General features: G+C 45.1%; 1 protein-coding gene across 2 annotated transcripts; it reads right to left on the bottom strand.

The window, feature by feature from the left end:
• Window positions 1-1,539: 1,539 nt before the first annotated feature.
• On the bottom strand, window positions 1,540-20,354 carry AQP11 (aquaporin 11). Of its 2 annotated transcripts, XM_081860779.1 has the most exons (4): window positions 13,770-14,146; window positions 7,905-8,807; window positions 4,422-4,544; window positions 1,540-3,501 (listed from the first exon to the last, which is right to left on the bottom strand). In XM_081860779.1, the coding sequence occupies exons 2-4, from the start codon at window positions 8,491-8,493 to the stop codon at window positions 3,440-3,442; spliced, it is 774 nt and encodes a 257-aa protein (XP_081716905.1). In that variant the 5' UTR covers window positions 8,494-8,807; window positions 13,770-14,146; the 3' UTR covers window positions 1,540-3,439. The 2 variants fall into 2 exon arrangements, with proteins under 2 accessions (XP_081716905.1, XP_081716904.1); XM_081860778.1 differs by lacking the exons at window positions 7,905-8,807; window positions 13,770-14,146 and adding an exon at window positions 19,161-20,354.
• Window positions 20,355-20,667: the final 313 nt, after the last annotated feature.

Raw genomic sequence — 20,667 nt, 5'->3', positions numbered from 1 at the left:
ACAGACAAAAGGAAGTACTGCTTCACACAGCACATAGCTGAACTGTCGAATTTGCTTCCACAAGGTGTAGTGGTAGATTAGACTAATTCCTAGAAGATGACACTTGGCTCTGCTTCCATTGGCAGTCGCTGTGTCTCTAAATGCCAGCTGCTGCAAATCACAAATAAGGAGTGTTCTTGTACTCGGATCCTGAATACCGGCTTCCCATTGGGCCATCTGGTTGGCCACTGCGAGAACAGAATGCTGGACTAGATGGGCCTTTGCACTGATCTAGCAATGCTCCTCTTACGTTGTACTTAGCCCTCCTGATGAACACATCTGCCTGGGGGCTTGCAAACATGGAGCTCTATTTGCGTAATTTATACTTCTTGAATTGCGTGGCGTACAGTTCACACATATTGGACTCTATCTGTGGGAATATGGTCATTTGTCCATAAGAGCATGGGCAAAAGATTATTATTGCAAGGATGATTTCATAGCAGAAAGCATTGCTTGGAAGCATGATCAACGCGTGGAGAGCTCATGCTGCCCAATGATTGGTCCACGTAGCATAGCATGATCAACTGCGTGGTCTGGTGTGAGAACATGAGACTAATGTATTGTATTGTCTTTTATCTGCTGACTGAGGCAAAGCTCTCTCCTTGAATTTGTATCTTTTCGTGGACACACAATAAAGGTTGGGGCAGCAGCAGCTTCTAGAGAGAGCTGCGGCCAGACTTCTTCAACCCATCTTGGCATGAGACTGATTATTTACGGATGGCGAGCGGGTTCTCGTCATCTATCCGAGTTATCCTATATGCAAATGTGAAGTTCCTCATACTGAATGACAGGCAGGCATGGGGAAGGGCAATTTTAATTCCCTTACACACTAGTCTTCAATTGGAGGATCGGGACCCACTAGCAGCAGTTCTCAACCTGTGGCTCCCCAGATGTTGTTGGACTACAACTCCCATCATCCCTGAGCTCTGGCCTTGGTAGCTAGGGGTGATGGGAGTTGTAGTTCAACAACACCTGGGGAGCCACAGGTTGAGAAACATCACAACCTGATCCCAAGTGGGTAGCAACAGGAGCACCACCACCAGGCATATACCGGTATATGGTAAAAGATTAAGAACTGGGTTCCCAAATGCATGTTTGGGTTAAAAGTGAAAAAGGTGAAAATACCTGCATGAGAATTTGAATGTCAGCACAGGGCTTTTGGTTATTAATGTCCCCTTGGTTTCTGACAGCTTACTTGCATTTCATATTGGCTCTGTCTCTCCTCATGATTTGACACTGAGTTTCAAGAACTAGAGCAGTTTCTTCATTTTTTAAAAAAAAGTTTCACTTCGCTATAATGATGGTTGAGCTTCTCAACTTCAGAGCAATCCTTTTTGAACTGCATAGAAAATGTTTCTTAGCTCTGTTTCTCCTGGAGCAGTAGTTAGAAATGCCTTCTAAATAAGATTCACTTTTGATTTGGAAACAAGGAAAATAGGATTATGAAGTTTGCTCTAAATTATGGAATTAAAGACTCAGAAAAACAAACATACAGCAGGAGAAAGAATAAAAGGCTTTTCTTTTATTGTGAAGAAAATATACCCATTTCCTACAATTTCAAAAAGACGTCAACATTTTGTCCTTAAGTAGCAGCTACTTAATTAGGCTCCAGTTATTTTCCAGGCAGCATTTCCACGGTGCCCAAATTCCATTCAATACGGTTGTGTAACTCAGTTGAGTTCAGTGGACTGAGATTCAGGGTCACAGGTTCTGAGCCAACTAATGTAGGGCTTAGAACTGAAGACACTGAGATCTTTTGTGTTTCTTTTGCCATAGAGGCAACCTGGTACCTTATTTCCACAGTTTCTTTCTACAGCACAGCTGTTAAACAGTGTCAGTTTCACAAGTTATTGCAGAACAGGGAGGTTTAATACTTTACAGGAAAAACTGATAAATACCAAATCTGTAAAGGCTTGACACATGAACTCCGCCATTCTTCCTAAGGCTTCACCTTACATCATCGCAAAGCTTTCGTTTGAGATTAGAGATCAGCTAAGAACAAAGTCCATTTCAACATAAAAGTGGACCCTCCAGAATAACAGTCCCTCCCACCAAACATAGTTACACTTAATTTTTTAAAAGGGTATTCCTCACAGCTGTCATTTCAGATGAGTTTGGGATTTTTATAGCATGCTTCTGTGAGCTGAGAATAGGTCAGGACTGTAGTGTTTATTGACATAAGTCCTTCAAGATTCCTAAATGTGAGCACCGACTTAAGAACCGGATGGTGGGGAAAGACTGTCATGGGTAAGGGGAAACATGGATCTTGATTGTTGGCAAAACAGCAGCATGCAGCAAAGGTTGGCTGCTGAAATGATTTTTTAAAAAACGTTGGATGTGAATTAATATAGCAGATTTGTGTTGCTAATCAAAAACCTAGTGTTCGCTACCTTCAGTTCTGTTCCAGAATTTTATGCAAATTCCTCATTAAAGGTTTTTATTGAAGCGCAAAATCCTGGCTACATTTGTGAAACCAATTAACTGATAAAATGTCTGAATGTCTTTTGTGATGCATAGCCACCTTCAGAGATGCACTACATTAATTTCCAAATAACTTCATTCTTAAAAAATGGAAATATAAAGAGATTACCAAGAGACGTAAACTTTCTGCCCTCGGCCTGCTTTCTGCGTTTTTGGTCCTTTCCTGCTGAGTCTGTGCCATTAGAACAATTAATTCTGTTACCGTGGCACACGAGATGCCTTAAACGTATGGTGCTCTAAATGGCTTTTGTAAACGGGTATCAGTGAATGTTGGCTAGGGTTAGCATTGCTTGCTTCCTAACAGACATCTTAAAATTGTAGCAACTTAAATTATTTGTCTGGCACATACAGGAATTTCCCTGTTACAGATCCAGAACTACTTGACATGAGCCTTAGTAAAACATTTTGTACTGTGTCCACCTCTCCCTTTGCACACTTGCCTTGCCTTAATATTGAAAGTGTGTCAAGTTTTGGATACTGTTTTCCCCCTCCTTCCCTTAAAGTGCACTTCTGTGGCTGTAGATGCAGGCTTGAATTGGAATGGAGGCTGGATAATAAAAGGTGCAGGGTAAGTCACTTGAGGCAGGTTCAAGTGAGGTGAATTTTTGTAAAAGAAGCTTGCCTAAATTATACAAGTAGAAGTGAAGCAGGCATCCGGTTACCAGAAGTGTCCTCTATTTTTCTTAACTATTTTGATGCAGAAGACTTTTTTAAAAAACAACAACATACGTTAACAAATTCTTCCAGTTTTGAAATACATGGCTCTGCTTTTGACAATTCAGATAAATACTGTGTTGTAGAGTCCTGTAATGATACTCCCCAAAGAATCACGTGAAAGTTGCCAAAGTGATTCTAATGTCCAGTCTCTTCACATCCATTTTTAACAGAATCTTTTGAACATCACCTTGCTTTACCATTTTTACCGTTGTCGGTGTAGCAAAGGAAGGATTTCATCCCACACCAAAAACACCAACACGGACCCTGAAATGATGAAAACATAAACATGCTTTAAGGTAGTGTCTGAAAACTGCATAAGGGAAGAGGGCAAACTGGAAAGCATGCAGTGGAGAGTGGTGTCAGGCTATCAACCTTCCTCTTTTGTGTAAAAATATATTATTGAACCTCAGAAGTGTCTGTGCATACGGCCATGACAATAGCCTTTCTGGAAGTAAAATGTTGCTGGCATTTTGGCGCACTTGCATAACAGTTTGAAGGGTGTGTTGGAAATAGCTGGTGGTTATGTTTAATTTTTTACATGAACTCACATGCTGGAAACCAAGCTAATCTACTCACATATGTCTGCCCATGAGGGGGAATTGTGTAATGTTTAAATAGTCTTATGTGAACACAGTTTACCACTTATGTACACAATCCACAACTGTCTTGGCAACAACAGAGCTGATTGAATTGCTCATCACACACTTAAAAGGCAAACGCCACTGTGCCCTAATTTAAAAGATGGTAGCCCCAAACAATACATATGGCCAACTATTTCCAAGGGCTCCCGGGGAAGAGTAGGATCATTGACCAGCCTTTCTCTAACACCAAACATGCTGTTAATCATTTATTAACAACAGATCACTGATGTGCCTATAGGACTTCCTAAAGCAAGGGTTGGGAAGCTGTTTTTTCAGGCAGCAGACAGAAAAAGTATAAGAGGCTGCCATACTTAACCAAAGCTGTATTCTAGTGAAGGCCATATCAGGCATAGGCAAACTCAGCCCTCCAGATGTTTTGGGACTACAACTCCCATGATCCCTAGCTAACAGGACCAGTAGTCAGGGATGATGGGAATTGTAATCTGAAAAACATCTGGAGGGCTGAGTTTGAATATGCCTGCTCTATTTCCCTAGTTAGGAGTACTAGTTCATCCTAATAAAATAAAATATAAAGATACTTACCTATGCACGGTGCAACCCAGTATACCAATAAATAATTCCAAAATTTCTCAGGCTCAGCGAAACAACTTATGTGCAAAGAAAAAGCCAGAGCTGGGTTAAATATGGCTCCTGTGAGATGTCCTCCTGTGAAAGAAAAAGCAGAAAGTTATTTCCTTCCTGTAAAGATTTGTTTCCTGTAACTTTTAGTGTCTAGTGTTAGAATTGAGAGTAAGGGATATCTTTGTACTCATAATGTCAGATAGAATTAAATTCCTGATAGTGTGATCAGCTACTGTTAATAGTACTAATATTCATCATTACAGTGGTGCCTCGCAAGATGAAAATAATCTGTTCCGCGAGTCTCTTCGTCTAGCGATTTTTTTGTCTTGTGAAGCACGGCCATTAGCAGATTAGCGCTATTAGCGGCTATTAGCGGCTTAGAAAAAGGGGGGGGAAAGGGGAAAAAAGTTGGAAAAACTCGCAAGACGTTTTCGTCTTGCGAAGCAAGCCCATAGGGAAATTCGTCTTGCGAAGCACCTCCAAAACGGAAAACCCTTTTGTCTAGCGAGTTTTTCGTCTTGCGAGGCATTCGTCTTGCGGGGCACCACTGTACTCAATATCTGGTCCAAACAATCATTTATTCCAGCCCAGTATTAATGGTGTCTCTCCAGCCTTGTTTATCTTAACTGGATGAACTGTGAGTTGAACCTAGGACCTTCCATGGATGGTAGAAGTATTTCAGTGTTCAGTGGCCTAAACTAAACGGATGCTGCAAAACCAGATCAGTATCTCAAGATCAGGACAATTGTTCTTGCATACATTAGCTACCACGAGGTTTCTGAACCATCTCCTGAAAGAAGCAGAGCCTCTGAAATTCCAAAGGTTGGCTTTTTGTTTTGCTAACAATATCCTCAGTAACGTTTGCTTTTTTTTTTTTTTACTTCTGAACTTTGTATGGGGAAGGTTAATAATAAATGAGAATACTTCTATGCTGTACAAATCCTCTCATTAACCCTTAGATAGTATCTGTGTGAGATATGGAGTTGCTTAACCTGTACAGTGGTACCTCGGGTTAAGAACTTCATTCATTCTGGAGGTCTGTTCTTAACCTGAAACTGTTCTTATCCTGAAGCACCATTTTAGCTAATGAGGCCTCCTGCTGCCGCTGTGCCGCCGCTGCACAATTTCTGTTCTCATCCTGAAGCAAAGTTCTTAACCCGAGGTGATATTTCTGGGTTAGCGGAGTCTGTAACTTGAAGCGTATGTAACATGACGTGTATGTAACCCGAGGTACCACTGTATTATAAATGGGAAATTGACCTTAGAAACTACCTTAATAAGGGCCACTCAGTGAATATGGGATTTGACCTATGGTTTCCCAGGTCCAAAGCCAACACTCCAAAGAATGAAGCTAGACAGTTACTGGTCCAAATTTTCTTTTAGTTGGGAATGCCTAAGGCAAACCTCTATCGCTCAGACTCAGCTTTAACCCACTCCATGCTGCTAATATACATGCATGCAACATGAGACTGATATACGGGCCTTTCTTGCAAGACTGTTGCAAGAGCTACTGAGATAATGGATGTTAAACACTTGTAAGTGCTCAGTAAGAAAATTTCAAAGCCGGTAATGAAACTAGAATATTGCTCTCTCATGATATTGGCCCCAATCCAGGGAAGATCTGGAGTCATTTTTGTTATATAAAATCTGTAGCCACCTTTATTTCTGATCTCTAGTACATCACAAAAATGTTTCCAGCTGCTCCTGAGTCAGCTGTGTAGTGCACAGATCATTACTTCTATCATTTTGCCATATTCATTGCATAACAGAGAGCAAAAGGCTCTAGCAAACTGAACGATTCAGCAAAAGTGGCTGCCAGAAAGAAAACAGCTTTGTGTCTGTTGTGAGAGATGACAGTCTTCAATTAATGCTTTGTCACATTAAAATGCATGTGCTGCACAGAGCAGTGGCAGTCTCCCAGGGTATAAATAAGGAATTTGGATCAATTCCTTGAGAATGTCACTGTAATTTGTATTGTTCTTGGGTCTTTCACAGGACCATGCACCTGCATGTGCTGCTGATGTGTTTTGCCTCTGCTGTTTTTGTATGCCTGTTTCCCGAAAGGCTTGGGTCAGGACCCCAACCTACAATTCAGACTGTAAGGTTACTACCAGTCAGTCTATTCAGTAGACAAAGCTGGACTAGATGAAACAAATTGTACCCCAATACTATAAACTATTCTTAATGAAATGTTGTATTTATAAATAAAATTGGAATCTTGGTGAAATAGATTAAATTTAGATTCCCATTAAAGTAACTTTAACGGGAAAGTCTCAACCAAAGCCAAAACTCCATTCTCCTGTTAGGGAAGAGGCTGCTAGCCAATAACAGAACCTGAAACCAAATAATAATGCTAAAGCAACCAAAGAGAATGTACTGTCTGCTTCATGCAAGGAAATAATAGCATGAAAGCAAGGAGAAAGAGCAAAATGTACAGTTACCTTGGAAGCATTACAGTCATAGGCTAAACTCCATTCTCCTAGGTAAGAGATCTCTGTCCTTATTTTAGGGGAAATGTGCAAGCACACAGGAAGCATTGCAGCGAAACACCTGGCCTCTCGGCATACAACTGTCTACTTGAATAAAATATGTGGGGCTTAGCTGCCCCACATAATCAATTACATGATGCAGCACAACACACACCATTTGAATGGCAATGCCCATCAACTTTGGGAGGCCCACCCCCCTCAAATATGTTACGGGGGGGGGGGGAAGAGTCATTGGCCCCTAGGAATTGGCTCTTGTGACTCTAGTTAGTAGCCCTTCAGTCTTTCAAGTGAACACTGTAGATTTTGAAGTACATTCCTAGCAACTCTGGATTCATATGAAAGATAAAAGTTTACATGCACACTGTACCTTTAAAACACATTTGGAGCACATTTCTCTTCCAAAGAACTGTGGGCACTGTAGTTTAAGGGTTGCTGGGAGTTGTAACTCTGAAGGGTAAAGCTACAGTGCTCAGAATTCTTCAAGGAAAAGAATGTGCTTTAAACATATTAAATGACAGTATTAGTAATGGCAGGCAAACTGACCAGAAAGACAGCTTGTGCACCACTACTGAACCTTCCATGCACTGTTAAGGAAAGTCCTCTATGTGTTTTGCATCATAAGCTCAGTTCACACTTAGCACCCATGAAGCCCAACAGGCTTAACTAGCACCCTGGTATATAGTAAGAATGCATTCCAAGAATACCCTTCTGGTTCTATGCAACGTGCAGACATTCTGTGGTTCAATTTAGACAACATTCCCACAAGGGAGACAAAAGTTTTTAAATTAGATATAGAACGACTTTAGGTGGGCATAAAGCCTTAGTAGAGATTATTAGAGGCAATAAAGTCTAATGTAGATAAGCAGTATAAAACCAATTGTGTAAGGCAATACTTAACATTCACAGTCTATTTACAGCCTGAGATAATAACAAAAGAGGGAAGAGGATAACAAACCTTCATATACCATAATGGTAATCAGCATGGCGATTAGATGGACCTTCGTGTTGGGATTCATTGATTCAAAGGTCTGTAAGGTCAGATGCAGCAATAAAGAGAATAGGAGTTCTAGGACAAAAGCTTTTGCTAAGGTAGTTTGAATTGGGGTACTACAATTCTCCGCTGCTGTCTTTAAGTGCACTGATGTCATCCCCAACATCCAGATTAATTTGATGTAAAGATGAGCCAATACTGCTCCAGCGAACTGAGCTGAAGTCTGTAGCCACCAAGTCTTGGCCGTGATCCTACCCTTGCAGAAAAGTTGAAAGCTGCTGGAGGGGTTGTTGATGCTGCCAGGCAAAGTCAAACCATGAAGAGCAGTGATAACGTAAGTGAGGGCAAGTGCCACATGAGGTTTGGGTGGCAAATCAGCCAGTAAACAAATCTCATGGGTACAGGCACAGATCTGGAAGATGCCGGTTAACTCAAGGAAGAAGCAGAGGATATTTGACTTATGAGACTGCCTGACCAGTCGCCTGCAGCCAGCTGTGACCATCATTGTAACTGCCATCACAAACAGTGAGATGCAGGCTTCACTGACATCCATGATAAAAAGATCTGAAGTTCCTGCAGCAGAAATCAATAAAGTCTCTTCTCCCTGTTCTGTTCCACCTCCTTAGGGACAACCACAGCTTTCTGTCCTACTCACCTCTCCTCACTTCAACTCCCTTTTGGCTCTGAGGACTTGACAGTGCCTCCTGCCTCCTCAGCCCTGTTGGGGTTTCAATTCCCCTGCAGATATCCATACAATGTCAGCAGATACCAGTGCTCCACTTTGCCTGTCCCCACAGCAGGGTCAACTTTCTCCTAGCCCTGCCAAGATTTCTCCATTGATTGCCCAGTCTTGCTGTTGCCAAAGCCCTTTCCGAGCCTGCAGAGGAGAGGGTGTTGCGGGCAGGACCCTCCCACATTCGCGGGGGCTTGAGCGGTTTTGGTTGTTGCAGCTGTAGGTTTTTTCAATATTTTTTGTTTGTTTGCTTGTTTTATTTGCCGAGCAGTCTTATTCTAGCGTGCCTGTTCGCAGCTTAGTTAGGTGAGGACCCGCATTGTTTTCCTTCCCTGTTGGCCAGGCGCCTGTGCAGTTTACCCAAAATCGGGGTGAGGAAACTCAGGGGTCTAAAATAAAAGGAGCTTACCTGGTTCATAGCAGCGGATTCGGCGCAAGCACAACGTCCAGCAGAAGGATCGTGGGGCAGAGGCTGGGATCGGGTGCCGCCAAGAAAAGGGGTAACGTTTACGCAAAAAGCGTGCGCTTTTTCCCGGGGGTTCTGCCGTCGGCGGCTGGTCCTCTCCGCCTAAAGCTCTCCTTAGCCCTTCCCCCCCTTCCCCCTTTCCTGCGCAATCCTGCCTGTTACGCTGGTTTGCTTTCAGCCGTTATCCCAGTATTTTTCTTTGTTGCTTCCTGCATCCTTTCCCTCCCAGCCTTTCCTTCTCGGTCCTCCTGTTGTGCCGGCGTTCATTCCAATTGTAATCCCAGCATACCGCTTGCAGCCCGTCTGTTGTGCCTTGCGGGGAGGGTCTCTTTCCATTGCCGGTTGCTAGAGAAGCCACCGGGCGTCTCTGTTGCGACGCCACATGGTGAAGGCAGGGAGGCCATTTTGAGTAAGGGCAGAGTAGTGTTCCTTGTTCCCCTGCCAGTCGCCATCTTGGGAGGCCACATGTGAGGCTAGGGAAGCCATTTTGTTTAAGGGAAAGGGGCCTGGCAACCGCATTTAAAAACTTTTAAATATTCTTGCCTTGGTTTTGTTTTGAGTTATTTTATATTTCCCGTGGTTCTAGGTTTTTATATACTTGGGTCTCATAACTGCGCGCCTCTAAGCCCCCAGCAGGGGAGCCCCTGCCAGCGCGGTTAGCTGGGAGTTGTGCAGCCTTATACTTACGCTCCTAACTGATCATTAGTATTAATCTAGTAGACAATTCAAATTACATCGCTTCTGCATTTGGCAGCTACTGTTTATTTAGCGTTTGGTGAGCATCAAATTTTTAATTTTAAGTTACGTTGTTTGATCTAGGCTCCCGTTTTCTGCAGCGGGTTTTAGTGAACTCCTGGCGAACACTGCCATCTAGCGGCAAGTAATATAATTGCAGCGCTTTTGTGTAGTGCATTTTAGATCCCTTATTTTCAGCAGCAGCCAGTGATCGCTGGCAGATGTGTTTGCCTAATTCCCATTGCGGTTGCCTGATTATATAATATATAATTACCAGGTATTATGTATTAAATTAATAAAAACAAACGTATAATAATAATAATAATAATAATAAATATAAATACATAATAATAATAAAATTCTAATTTTAATTGAATATATAAACAAGTAGATAAGCAATAAATAAATAAATAAATATTTGAATACATATATAACTATATAACTAAATTCATTTTAAAATAATAAATAAATAAATAAATATTATAAAATAAATAAAATAAAACAACTTTAAATAAGTAAAAAAAAAAAAGAAAGAATAAAGGAAAAGCGTATTCACCGTCAGTGTAGCCCATACTGAACTGTCCTTGTGCCGTGGGTTTTTGCCTTGGATTTAAGAATGGCTTCAGGCGGTGACCAGCAGCCATCTACTTCTGGCACCCAGCCAGCATCCAATAGCTCTGGGGGTGCACAGTTAACAGCCATGCCATGCGACCCTCAGGCTTTCGCCCATTTTTTTATGGCGTTTGAAACCTTTTACAGACAATGCAGGTCGAGGGGTGCGCTAGCGCTTCCAGCACCCGAGCCATCGCAAGACGTGATTCCTGATACGCCCCCGAATATCCAAGGGCAGCAGGGCGCTGAGGCAAATCTGGGGGACAGCGCGCATCCCGGGCCCTCAGTAGCAAGCCGCCCTAATACTCGTGCCCAGGCAGCTATTGCTAGGAAGGCAAGCCATTGCACAGGTAGAGCGAAGGCGCCAGCGAGGGGTCCCAGTAAGGGGAAGGCGCCTACCAAGGGAACCAGCGGTAACACCCTCTCACAGGCTACAGACATCCCTAGTGTATTTCAGGAACAGCAACCTCATCACAGCTCAACAGAGGACAGTGCGTGTTCCGGCTCGGAGGGGGAGCAGCCTGATCCGTCAAGTGCTCAGCTGGTGGCCAGTGGGAGTACGCCAGCCAGTGACGCACAAGGGGGTAAGAGGAAAGCTAAGAAGAAACATACGTCGGCAAAGAGGAAGCGGAACAAGCAGTCAGAAACGGAGGATGACTCAGGTACGTCTTCTTCAGGGTCAGATTCTGAGGATCAGATGGATGGGTACTGGGGTTTAGGCAAGAGCAATCATGGGATCCCACTCTGGGCACATGAAACGAGGGCCAACTCCCACCGCAAAACTTTCAGTGGAGTGCTGGAATGGAGGGATGGGGCGTTGGTCGAGGAAGTCTCCACCAACCAGGCAACTGATTTCATATTGGGGAATCATCTGTCCCAGAGGAAGAGGAATAAGATCCTCAACGGGGACTATGTCGATATCTTCACCCTTCTCCCCCAGGCCAAGTTAACGGGAAAGGGCGAAAAGAGGCGCTCCTAAAAACGGAGGGCCCAGCCACTTCCCTGGTTTACTTAGGCATTGAATTGGACACAGTGGCGCAAACATCTCGACTGCCTGAGGAGAAGCTGTCCGCCCTTAGAGCGGTGATCCAGCAGCTTCTGCCCCTTAAGAAGATCACCCTTAGACAAATCCAATCTCTGCTTGGCCATCTAAACTTTGCCGGTAGAGTTGTTGCGCCAGGTCGCCCCTTTTCCATACGCCTGGCTAGATTGGCTGCAGGACTTAGGGCTCCCCAGCATAGAGTCCGTCTTTCCAAGGAAGTCAAAGCGGATTTGGGCATGTGGCTCCAATTCCTCGACAGGTTCAACGGCATATCCTTATGGCAGGACTCACTGTCTCTAAAGGCCGACTTCCAAGTACAGTCGGACGCTGCTGGATCGCTGGGCTTCGGGGTTTACTTCCGGGGACAGTGGTGCACCCAAAGGTGGCCTCCAGAGTGGCAGGGCCAGCCCATCACCCAGGATCTCACATTCCTGGAATTCTTCCCTATCGTAGTAGCAGTACATCTTTGGGTGGAGCAGTTCCGCAATCATAGGGTTTGCTTCAACACGGATAATCAAGCTGTAGTTGCAGTTCTATCTAGACAATCTGCGCGTTCCAACAGGGTCGGGAATCTCCTGCGGTCATTTGTCCTTCTGTGTTTAGAGCATAATATATACTTTTCAGCCAAATTCGTACCTGGCATTAACAATGACATCGCGGATGCTTTATCTCGCTTTCAGATGGAGCGCTTCCGCTTGTTAGCGCCAGACGCAGAGCAATCATCGATGCCTTTCCCGGAGCATCTCTGGAGTATTGGGAGCAAGAAGTGATGGAAGGGTTGTTCGGTGCCGTGGCCCCTTCCACAATGAGATCATACAAGAAGGCCTGGGCCGACTTCTTAAAATTTCGCAGCAGCAGGCCCAACGCAGGGCTGTATTCCATTCCCTCAACGAGGGAGGTTCTCTGCTACTTGGCCCACCTGAGGGAGTTGGGCAGGGCCCCAAAAACACTCAACATTCAGTTTGCAGGGATTGCATATTTTTGTAAAGCCTTTTTCAACACGGACCCATGTTCAGCTTTTATCGTCCGTAAGACGTTGAGGGTTGGCGTCGGCAGCACCCCCCAGTGTGTATAGGAGGAGGCCCATAACATTTGACATTTTGACTCAGATTCTCAAGAAGTTACGCGAAATTTGTTGGTCAAAATATGAAGCGCGCCTTTTTTTGGCCGCCTATTCCATTGCATTCTTTGGCGCCCTGCACATTGGGGAGGTAGTCTGCGAGCGCGGGACGGCTCACTCCCAGAGAGGTATATTATTAAGTGATCTGTCCCTGTCCAAGTCCGAGCTAATCGTACAGGTGCGGAGTTCTAAGACAGACCAGCTCGGTAAGGGCGCGCTCCTACGTTTAGTGGCTGTGCAGGGTAGTAGACCCTGTCCCGTAAGAGATACACGGCGTTTCCTCTATTTGAGACCCAGCGGCCCCGGCCCATTGTTGATACATGCAGACGGGTCTCTCTTGGCCAGACACCAGTTCACGCGCATGCTTCGCTCTGCACTGGCAGCTTGCGGTTTTCCCGCGGCGGAATTTGCAGCCCACTCCTTTCGCATCGGGGCCGCTACCACCGCAGTGCATTTAGGGCTCTCTACTGAGAGGATCAAGGATCTGGGGAGGTGGAAATCTAATGCGTACAGAGCTTACGTTAGAAAGAACCTATGACTCGCAGTGATAATCCTGACCTTGGTTTCTCCGTCTACTTTCCTTTCAGAATCCAAGAAGGTGCGCATCTGGCTGGTGGGCCACAGCATAGTGTATTGGGCCAGGAACCGAGCTATGAGTTCCGGAATCGGGCATAATTTGAATCTGCCTTCGAACGTTGAGCTGGCTTGGATTGCGCGTAGAGGGATGCGCTGGAGCGAATTTAAACCAGCCGTTATGGCAAGAGCTGCTGCTGATGGGCCGCCCAACGCATTAATAATTCAGTTGGGGGGGAATGATCTGGCGTACCGCAAAGCTATCGATTTGAGATGGAGCATTTTTGACGATTTGACAGATTTGTTAGCGGTTTATCCAAACATTACCATCTTGTGGTCCTCGCTGCTTGAGAGGAGGACATGGAGAGATTGTGTGAGCCTGGCAGGAATCAATAAAGCAAGAAAGGTCTTGGAGTGGGCTGTTGCGCGTAGAGTGGCGGATCTGGGCGGGTGCGTCATCGGACACCCAGGCATCCAATACAACAATGAGGCCCTCTACAGATGGGATGGCATGCATCTGTCAGATGCAGGAAATGACTGTTGCCAACCCAATTCTTCCGCCACCATCACTGGTTTCATTCCCAGTGCTTAGTTTTCCCACTCTCTCTGACTCTAGGCAAAAATCGTTGTGATTCCAAGTTTGATTGCAGGGGTAGGGGAGAATTTGGCTCCTTGTCCTGCTTTGCTGGAGTCCTAAATGGGCGGGGACGGGCCCCACAGCTCCTTCAATGCTGATAACAGATTCTAAATCACATTCCTTCTCTATGAATCTCAGAGCTCCCCGCTCTATTCCCCCCAATTCTTCTCTTTTGTGCTCATGATCCCCAGGCAACTGAACTGGTCCAAGGGCACGTTAGTCCCATGCCACTTCTCCGTTGCACCTCCGCTCAGCTTTTTCCCAGCCCGCTGCCAGAGGGCTGCATTCTGCTACCTGCCCACAAGCTTCTCCCGGGTCGCCGCAGCTGGGGCGACAGATGGAGCACCGCCGACGCCGCTCCGCAGTCAGCACCAGCCGAGTGAAACAGCAGCTTCCAGCTTTGCAAGAGCAGCAGCAGCAGCAGCAGCAACCGCTGCTGAGAAGGCCGGATTGTGCCTGCAAAGCGGCTCGCTCGAAGCCTAGCCGCTGCCTCCTGGCGGGATGGGCAGGGTCACGCCAGGCGTGCGTGAGACTCTGGTCCCCTATAGGGTCGCGGGAAGGCTGGGGGAGGAGGTGGGCCCGTCTCCCCGAGAAGGAGGGGCAACAGGTGGCCCGGGCCCGTCCGCGCTCGTAGCTTTCTCCATATAGGGACGACGCGTCGCGGAATCCTCCGGGCGGAGGAGCCGGGCAGCGCTTCCTCTGATCCCTCGGAGTGAACACCTTGTGCGATCTAATACAATTAACCTGCATAGGCTAACACAGAAAGAAGCAAGGCCGACTAGAAGCTTAGTTTAGTACATAAATCCCAGAGGGGAAGCCTTGTTAGTCTGTTGCAGCAGAAACACGAGAGTGTATTGCGCTTGTTTTAGAAACATCGGAAATGCGCCTCTGTGGAGCAGGCGTTAAAATTTCACCTCTTATTTTCCTTTCCTGCTCCTCCTTACTTCAGAACAGCACTGCCCTATAAATCCTAGATTATGTCCCTTTTTCAGATAGCAAAACGAAATTTCTGTTATATTATGTTTCCTTTTATCCAGATGTTACATATGACAAGGCTGGATGACATCAGAGGTGTTCTATGATCTGAGCAAACGCTCAGGGCTAGTTTTGCACTCCTGGGCATAGTGCCAGGGCTGGTTCTTTGCCCTGGTTGGGCCACAGAGTGGTAGCACTCACATTCTTCCTCTGCCACCTGGTTGCTGGATATGCTTCAGCCGTGGCACTTTGGAATGGGAGGTTTAATAATAATAATAATAATAATAATAATAATAATAATAGAATTTATATATCCGGAGGTCTCAGCACAGTTCACATAACAAAATCAAAATATAAAACTACAAAATATATAATCAAAATAAAAACAACAACTCAATAACCCCCCCAACCCCCACATTTTAAAAGGGTATAGGATGCCAATCAGGTCAACCAAAGGCCAAGTTAAAAAGGAATGTTTTTGCCTGGCACCCAAGAGTGTATAATGAAGACGCCAGGCAAACTTTCCTGGGGAGAGTATTCCACAGATGGGGAGCCACTGCAGAGAAGGCCCGTTCTTGTGTTGCCACCCTCCAGACCTCTCAAGGAGGAGGCACACGAAGAAGGGCATCAGAAGATTATCTCAGGGTCCGGGGAGGTTCATATTAAAAGAGGCAGTCCTTGAGGTATTGTGGTCCTGAGCCGTTTAAGGCGTTATAGGTCAAAAGCAGCACTTTGAATCGGGCCCAGAAACGCCTGGCTCCTATCTATAGTGGTCAGTGACCACTGGTCACCTGCCATCTTACTGGGAACCAGGCGTGGGCATAGCCATGATTTATTTTAAGGGGGCAAGCTTTCAGGAGACAGAACCGAGTTATCTACAATGCAATTGGTCACTTAGTTAAGCATTTTTATTTATTTACTTTTTTGGGGGAGCAGCTGCCCCCCCCCCGCCTCCCCATAGCTACCCCCAATGGTGCCTGGGCATGGCATTTTGGATAACTTAAATTGGTGGACAGACACTGCAGATGGAAACAGCATCCCCACCAACAGCAGAGGGTCAACTGCAAAGCAGGCAAAACTTTTGTTGCCATCTTTTTGCTTTGTTGCTCCTTTCCCCTAGAGGGAGAGGGGAGATGCTGGACCATCCCTGGGGGACAATGGACCCACTCACCATGAATTTGTAACAGCTGGAGGTTAAATGGGGTGGGGAATGTTGCTTCAATGTGAATGCTTTTTGGAGAAGGGGGAGGTTAAAATTTTATTTATTTGCTAATCAGTGGGTTAGAGTATTGTTTTATTATTTGAGTATTGGTAATGTTGTTCACCTCTATACGGCTGGTGGTGTGGTCCCCCCCCCCAAGATGTTATATGAAATACTAAGGTATTATATGAGCCTCACCCCTGGTTTTCCCCTATGTTATTATGTATTGCATATCTTTTTTATGCTGTGAGGCACTTGGAGACCACTTTTGGGTGACAAGCGACTAATAAGTGTAATAAATGAAAATAAATGAAATGAAACTGGACTTGGCTCCCATTCAAAAGTGGTGTTACTGAAAAGCATTGGACGCCTGGCAGAAAAGGTGGTGAAAGGCAGTGTGGTTGGTTCAGGACAGTGAGAGACCCTTCCGAGTCCCTGGGGCACTTGGCCAGTGCCTGAACTGGCTGGCTGCTGGCATAGGGCTTCGTCCCATTGAGTTAAATGGAGCTTACTGCCCATTAAGCAGGTATAAGATTGCGGCCTCAGTCCCTAATAAATCAACCAGCTTTGTAGTTCCTTCCCCACCCCATTAAAATTAACAATAATTGTGGTGTAAGTTTTTTCATACAACTTCTGACCATTTGAGATTCACCCATTTCACTATTTACAGGATTTTCCATCGAAGTGACAGAGACTTCATATTTTCATGATACATTTTTGATGATGAGAGGTCTCCACCATCACTGGGTATTCAATTCATACATCATAAAAAAAGATAAAGGTAAAGGACCCAACAGTTAAGTTCAGTCGTGGATGACTCTGGGGTTGCGGCACTCATCTTGCTTACTGGCCGAGGGAGCCAGTGTTTGTCCGCAGTTTTTCCGGGTCATGTGGTTAGCATGACTAAGCCGCTTCTGAAACCAGAGCAGCACACAGAAACATTGTTTACCTTCCCGCCAGAGCGGTAACTATCTACTTGCACTTTTTTCTTTTCTTTTTTTGGTGTGCTTTCGAACTGCTAGGTTGGCAGGAGCTGTGACTGAGCAATGGGCGCTCACCCTATCGTGGGGATTTGAACAGCTGACCTTTTCATCAGCAAGCCCAAGAGGCTCAGTGGTTTAGACCATGTATGAACTAGCAATCACAGATATGGACAATTCCCTTAATTATAGTGGCTAGGAGAAATGTCTCAGTGACAATAATTTTTCTGAACATATTAATGATTGCCCAGTTCATTCATTAAATTGTGTCATGATCTTGAAGACAATTAAGATTGTTCACACCAACAGAAAATATGTTGTATGAATTGGTCCCTTAATTTAAACTAATAGCAGTATGTTTCTATCAGCCTTCTGACCTGTTAAAAGAAATTAGATTCTTCAAGAACCATGATAAAAACATTTGTCGCTCTTGCTACAAATACAAAGTTGCAAAAAGTTACAATATGTCAGTTTTTTTCAACATTCAAAATACATTTAAAAAGCTAAATGAAGCCAAGCCACTTTGAGTGTGTGGGGGGTTTCCCATCCCTATACTATATATGATTTTCCATGCCTAGCTAGATTCATTCTGCTTTGGCGATCCCACTATCTATGACACTTTCCCAGAGACATGTGCAAACCACTATGGAAACAGGAGAACATGGAAAAACATGTAGGAAAGAGCCACTCAAATTATCATGAGGCTGCCGGAACAGCTCCCCTATGATAAAAGGTTACAACATTTGGGTCTTTTTAGTTTAGAAAAAAAGGAATCATAGAATCATAGAATCATAGAGTTGGAAGAGACCACAAGGGCCATCGAGTCCAACCCCCTGCCAAATGGTCCCTTGGTAAATGGTCCCTTGGTAAGAGGTGTATAAAATTATACACGGCATGGAGAAAGTGGATATAAAAAGCGTTCCTCATGCTCTCATAATGCTAGAACTCAGGAACATCAAACCAAGTTGAATGCTGGAATATTCGGGAGAAAGGAATACAGTGGTACCTCTGGTTACATTCGCTTCAGGTTACATACGCTTCAGGTTATAGACTCCGCTAACCCAGAAATAGTACCTCGGGTTAAGAACTTTGCTTCAGGATGAGAATAGAAATCGCGCGGTGGCAGCGGGAGGCCCCATTAGCTAAAGTGGTGCTTCAGGTTAAGAACAGTTTCAGGTTAAGAACGGACCTCTGGAACGAATTAAGTACTTAACCCGAGGTACCACTGTACTTCTTCATACAGCACAAACTATGAAATTCACTACCATAAGATGTAGTGATGGGTGGGTAACTTTAAAGTGGGGTTCAGTTTTATCAGATGACCACAGGTTTCAATATTATGAGAGGGAGAAAAGCACCTCTGTCCACTTTTTCCACACCTTGCCTCATTATTTACATGTCTATCATGTCTGCCCTTAATTGCTTCCCCCAGAGCCCTAAATGTTGTAACTTTTCTCCATAGGGCAATAGCTTCAACCTCATGATCACATGAGCATATAGAGGTGAACAACAAACACACAACAGAGTGGCTGTATGGGACTAGGATTGGACCCTTGGTCCCGTCCAACTCTAAGAGTCCATGACTTGAGGAAGCAGGGGACATGTGAAAGAAGATTAGGGGTAGCACTTGCCACAGGCCATCTTTTTATGGTGATTGTTCAGACATATTCCCACCTTGACAACTCATTTGTTGGTAAGTGGCCAAAGTATTGGAGTCTCAGCTTCAGGATCTGTCCTTCCAGTGAGCACTCAGGGCTGATTTCTTCCAAACCTCACCATTCTGAAGGAAATCAGCTTTGAGTGCTCACTGGAAGGACAGATTCTGAAGCTGAGACTCCAATACTTTAGCCACCTCATGAGAAGAGAAGACTCCCTGGAAAAGACCCTGATGTTGGGAAAGATTGAGGGCACAAGGAGAAGGGGACTACAGAGGACGAGGTTGGATAGTGTTCTCTAAGCTACCAGCATGAGTTTGACCAAACTGCGGGAGACAGTGGAAGACAGGAGTGCCTGGCGTGCTCTGGTCCATGGGGTCACAAAGAGTTGGACATGACTAAATGACTAAACATTAACAACACTGTATATGTTTCACACATATAACCTTGGCAGCCGTTCTTGCAGACAAGAGACAGAAGGGGCAACAGACCTGCATACACCAGCGAGGTGATGGCGAGGGAAAGCACATTAGCTCTGACACGGATCTCTTGCGATTGCGACTCCAGCACAGTAAACTGGAATGTGATGGAGGTTACAAGCTCTGTGCAAAGGGCCTTTAAAAAATATGTCTTGAGAGGATTGCTACATTCCTGGGGATGAGGGAATAAATTGCTGATCCCTACAAACCAGACAGCGTTTTGGTACAGTTTGGCTAGAAAGGCCCCAATGAACTGGGCCACAATCTTCAGCCCACCTTGCTTCATTGAGATGCCCTTCTGCAAGATGTCTAGCAGGATGCAGGTGGGATTGCTTACGCTCTCACTTAAGGTCAAGAGGAAATGCATAGTGAGGAAAGAATAAAGGTGGCCAAGATAGAGCTGGGCATGGTTCTCCATCTGAGCCAGAGGATGCAGCATACCAAAGCAAGCACACAGCTGGAAAGTGGCCAACATCTCCAGCAGGAAGAGCTGTAGCTCCAGATGGCTCACAAGGTTGCGAGTCACTGCCCTGACCTCAGTTGCCAGCAACAAGGTGCCACCTCCCATAATCAGAAACAGCATGGTGGTGTGGTCATTCTCCATGATGAAACACCACTGTCTCCAAGGAGTATCATATATTCACTTAGGCCCTCTTTTAACGCTGGGCTTCTCTTGTGGCCAGATTCCCTCTTTATTATCCTTTGCTTCTCATGTAGTCATATTAGTCCCAGTTATCATGGGTTTTTTTACAGCTCTCTCCCTCTTGGCACGGGTTGGGTCAAATGGCCTATCCATCTGTATCTGTGGCACTCTTTCATCAGGAGTCCTGTTTTGTGCTGTTCTTGGTCATGTGTGTCCGTGGCCAAACTTTTCCCTATGAACTCCACTCTTATAAAAGGACCACAGCTGCATCTTCATGTCGTGGGACCCATAATCTGTGCTCGCCCTCTCGCCACAGAAAACTACGTCCTATTCTAATAAACGGGTCACAGTTTTTATTCCCCTCTTGATATGGGGGTCAGAGTACTTCTTGTGTGGGGTGTGTGAGCAATGGCTCTCCGCTTTAACTCTTGCTTTATCTTCTGGATATTACCATCCAAACTTCTGTCCAGGGCCCCTCTTCCTTTGGGGATGTGACCAGAAAATGAAGTATCCTTTCCCTCAGGCTTCCTTCCTTCCTTCTTTCTTTCTTTCTTTCTTTCTTTCTTTCTCTCTCTCTCTCTCTCTCTCTCTCTTTCTTTCTTTCTTTCTTTTCCTTCCTTCCTTCCTTCTTTTTTGTGCGTCCCTTTTTATTTTCAGGAGGGCTCAGCAAATTACTCTAGCGCAACCCACCCACATCCCTTTGTGTCAATGAGTCGCTTCTTAAACAGAAAGTTAATCATCCCTCTCTCCTTCTCTTGATGGGATAAGCAGGTTGGTTAATTTCTTCTTCTCATTGTCACTAAAACAAAAAAGCTGCTTTTTGTGTTAGGAAGGGGTCAAAAGCACCCTCTGGTATTTTGAGGGGGGACCTAAAGC

This window comes from Podarcis erhardii (assembly GCF_964252035.2).
Source record: "Podarcis erhardii genome assembly, chromosome: 4".
Classification (NCBI taxonomy): domain Eukaryota; kingdom Metazoa; phylum Chordata; class Lepidosauria; order Squamata; family Lacertidae; genus Podarcis; species Podarcis erhardii.
This window is presented reverse-complemented; position numbering and strand designations above follow the sequence as displayed.

Excerpts from the sequence above, each read along its gene's own strand:
- AQP11 (XM_081860778.1), bottom strand. The coding sequence starts at position 19,752 with ATGGAGAATGACCACACCACCATGCTGTTTCTGATTATGGGAGGTGGC. Across the intron at positions 4,545-19,160 it reads CACCTCGCTGGTGTATGCAG|GAGGACATCTCACAGGAGCC; the intron begins GTCTGTTGCCCC and ends TTTCTTTCACAG. Across the intron at positions 3,502-4,421 it reads CTGGGTTGCACCGTGCATAG|GGTCCGTGTTGGTGTTTTTG; the intron begins GTAAGTATCTTT and ends TCATCATTTCAG.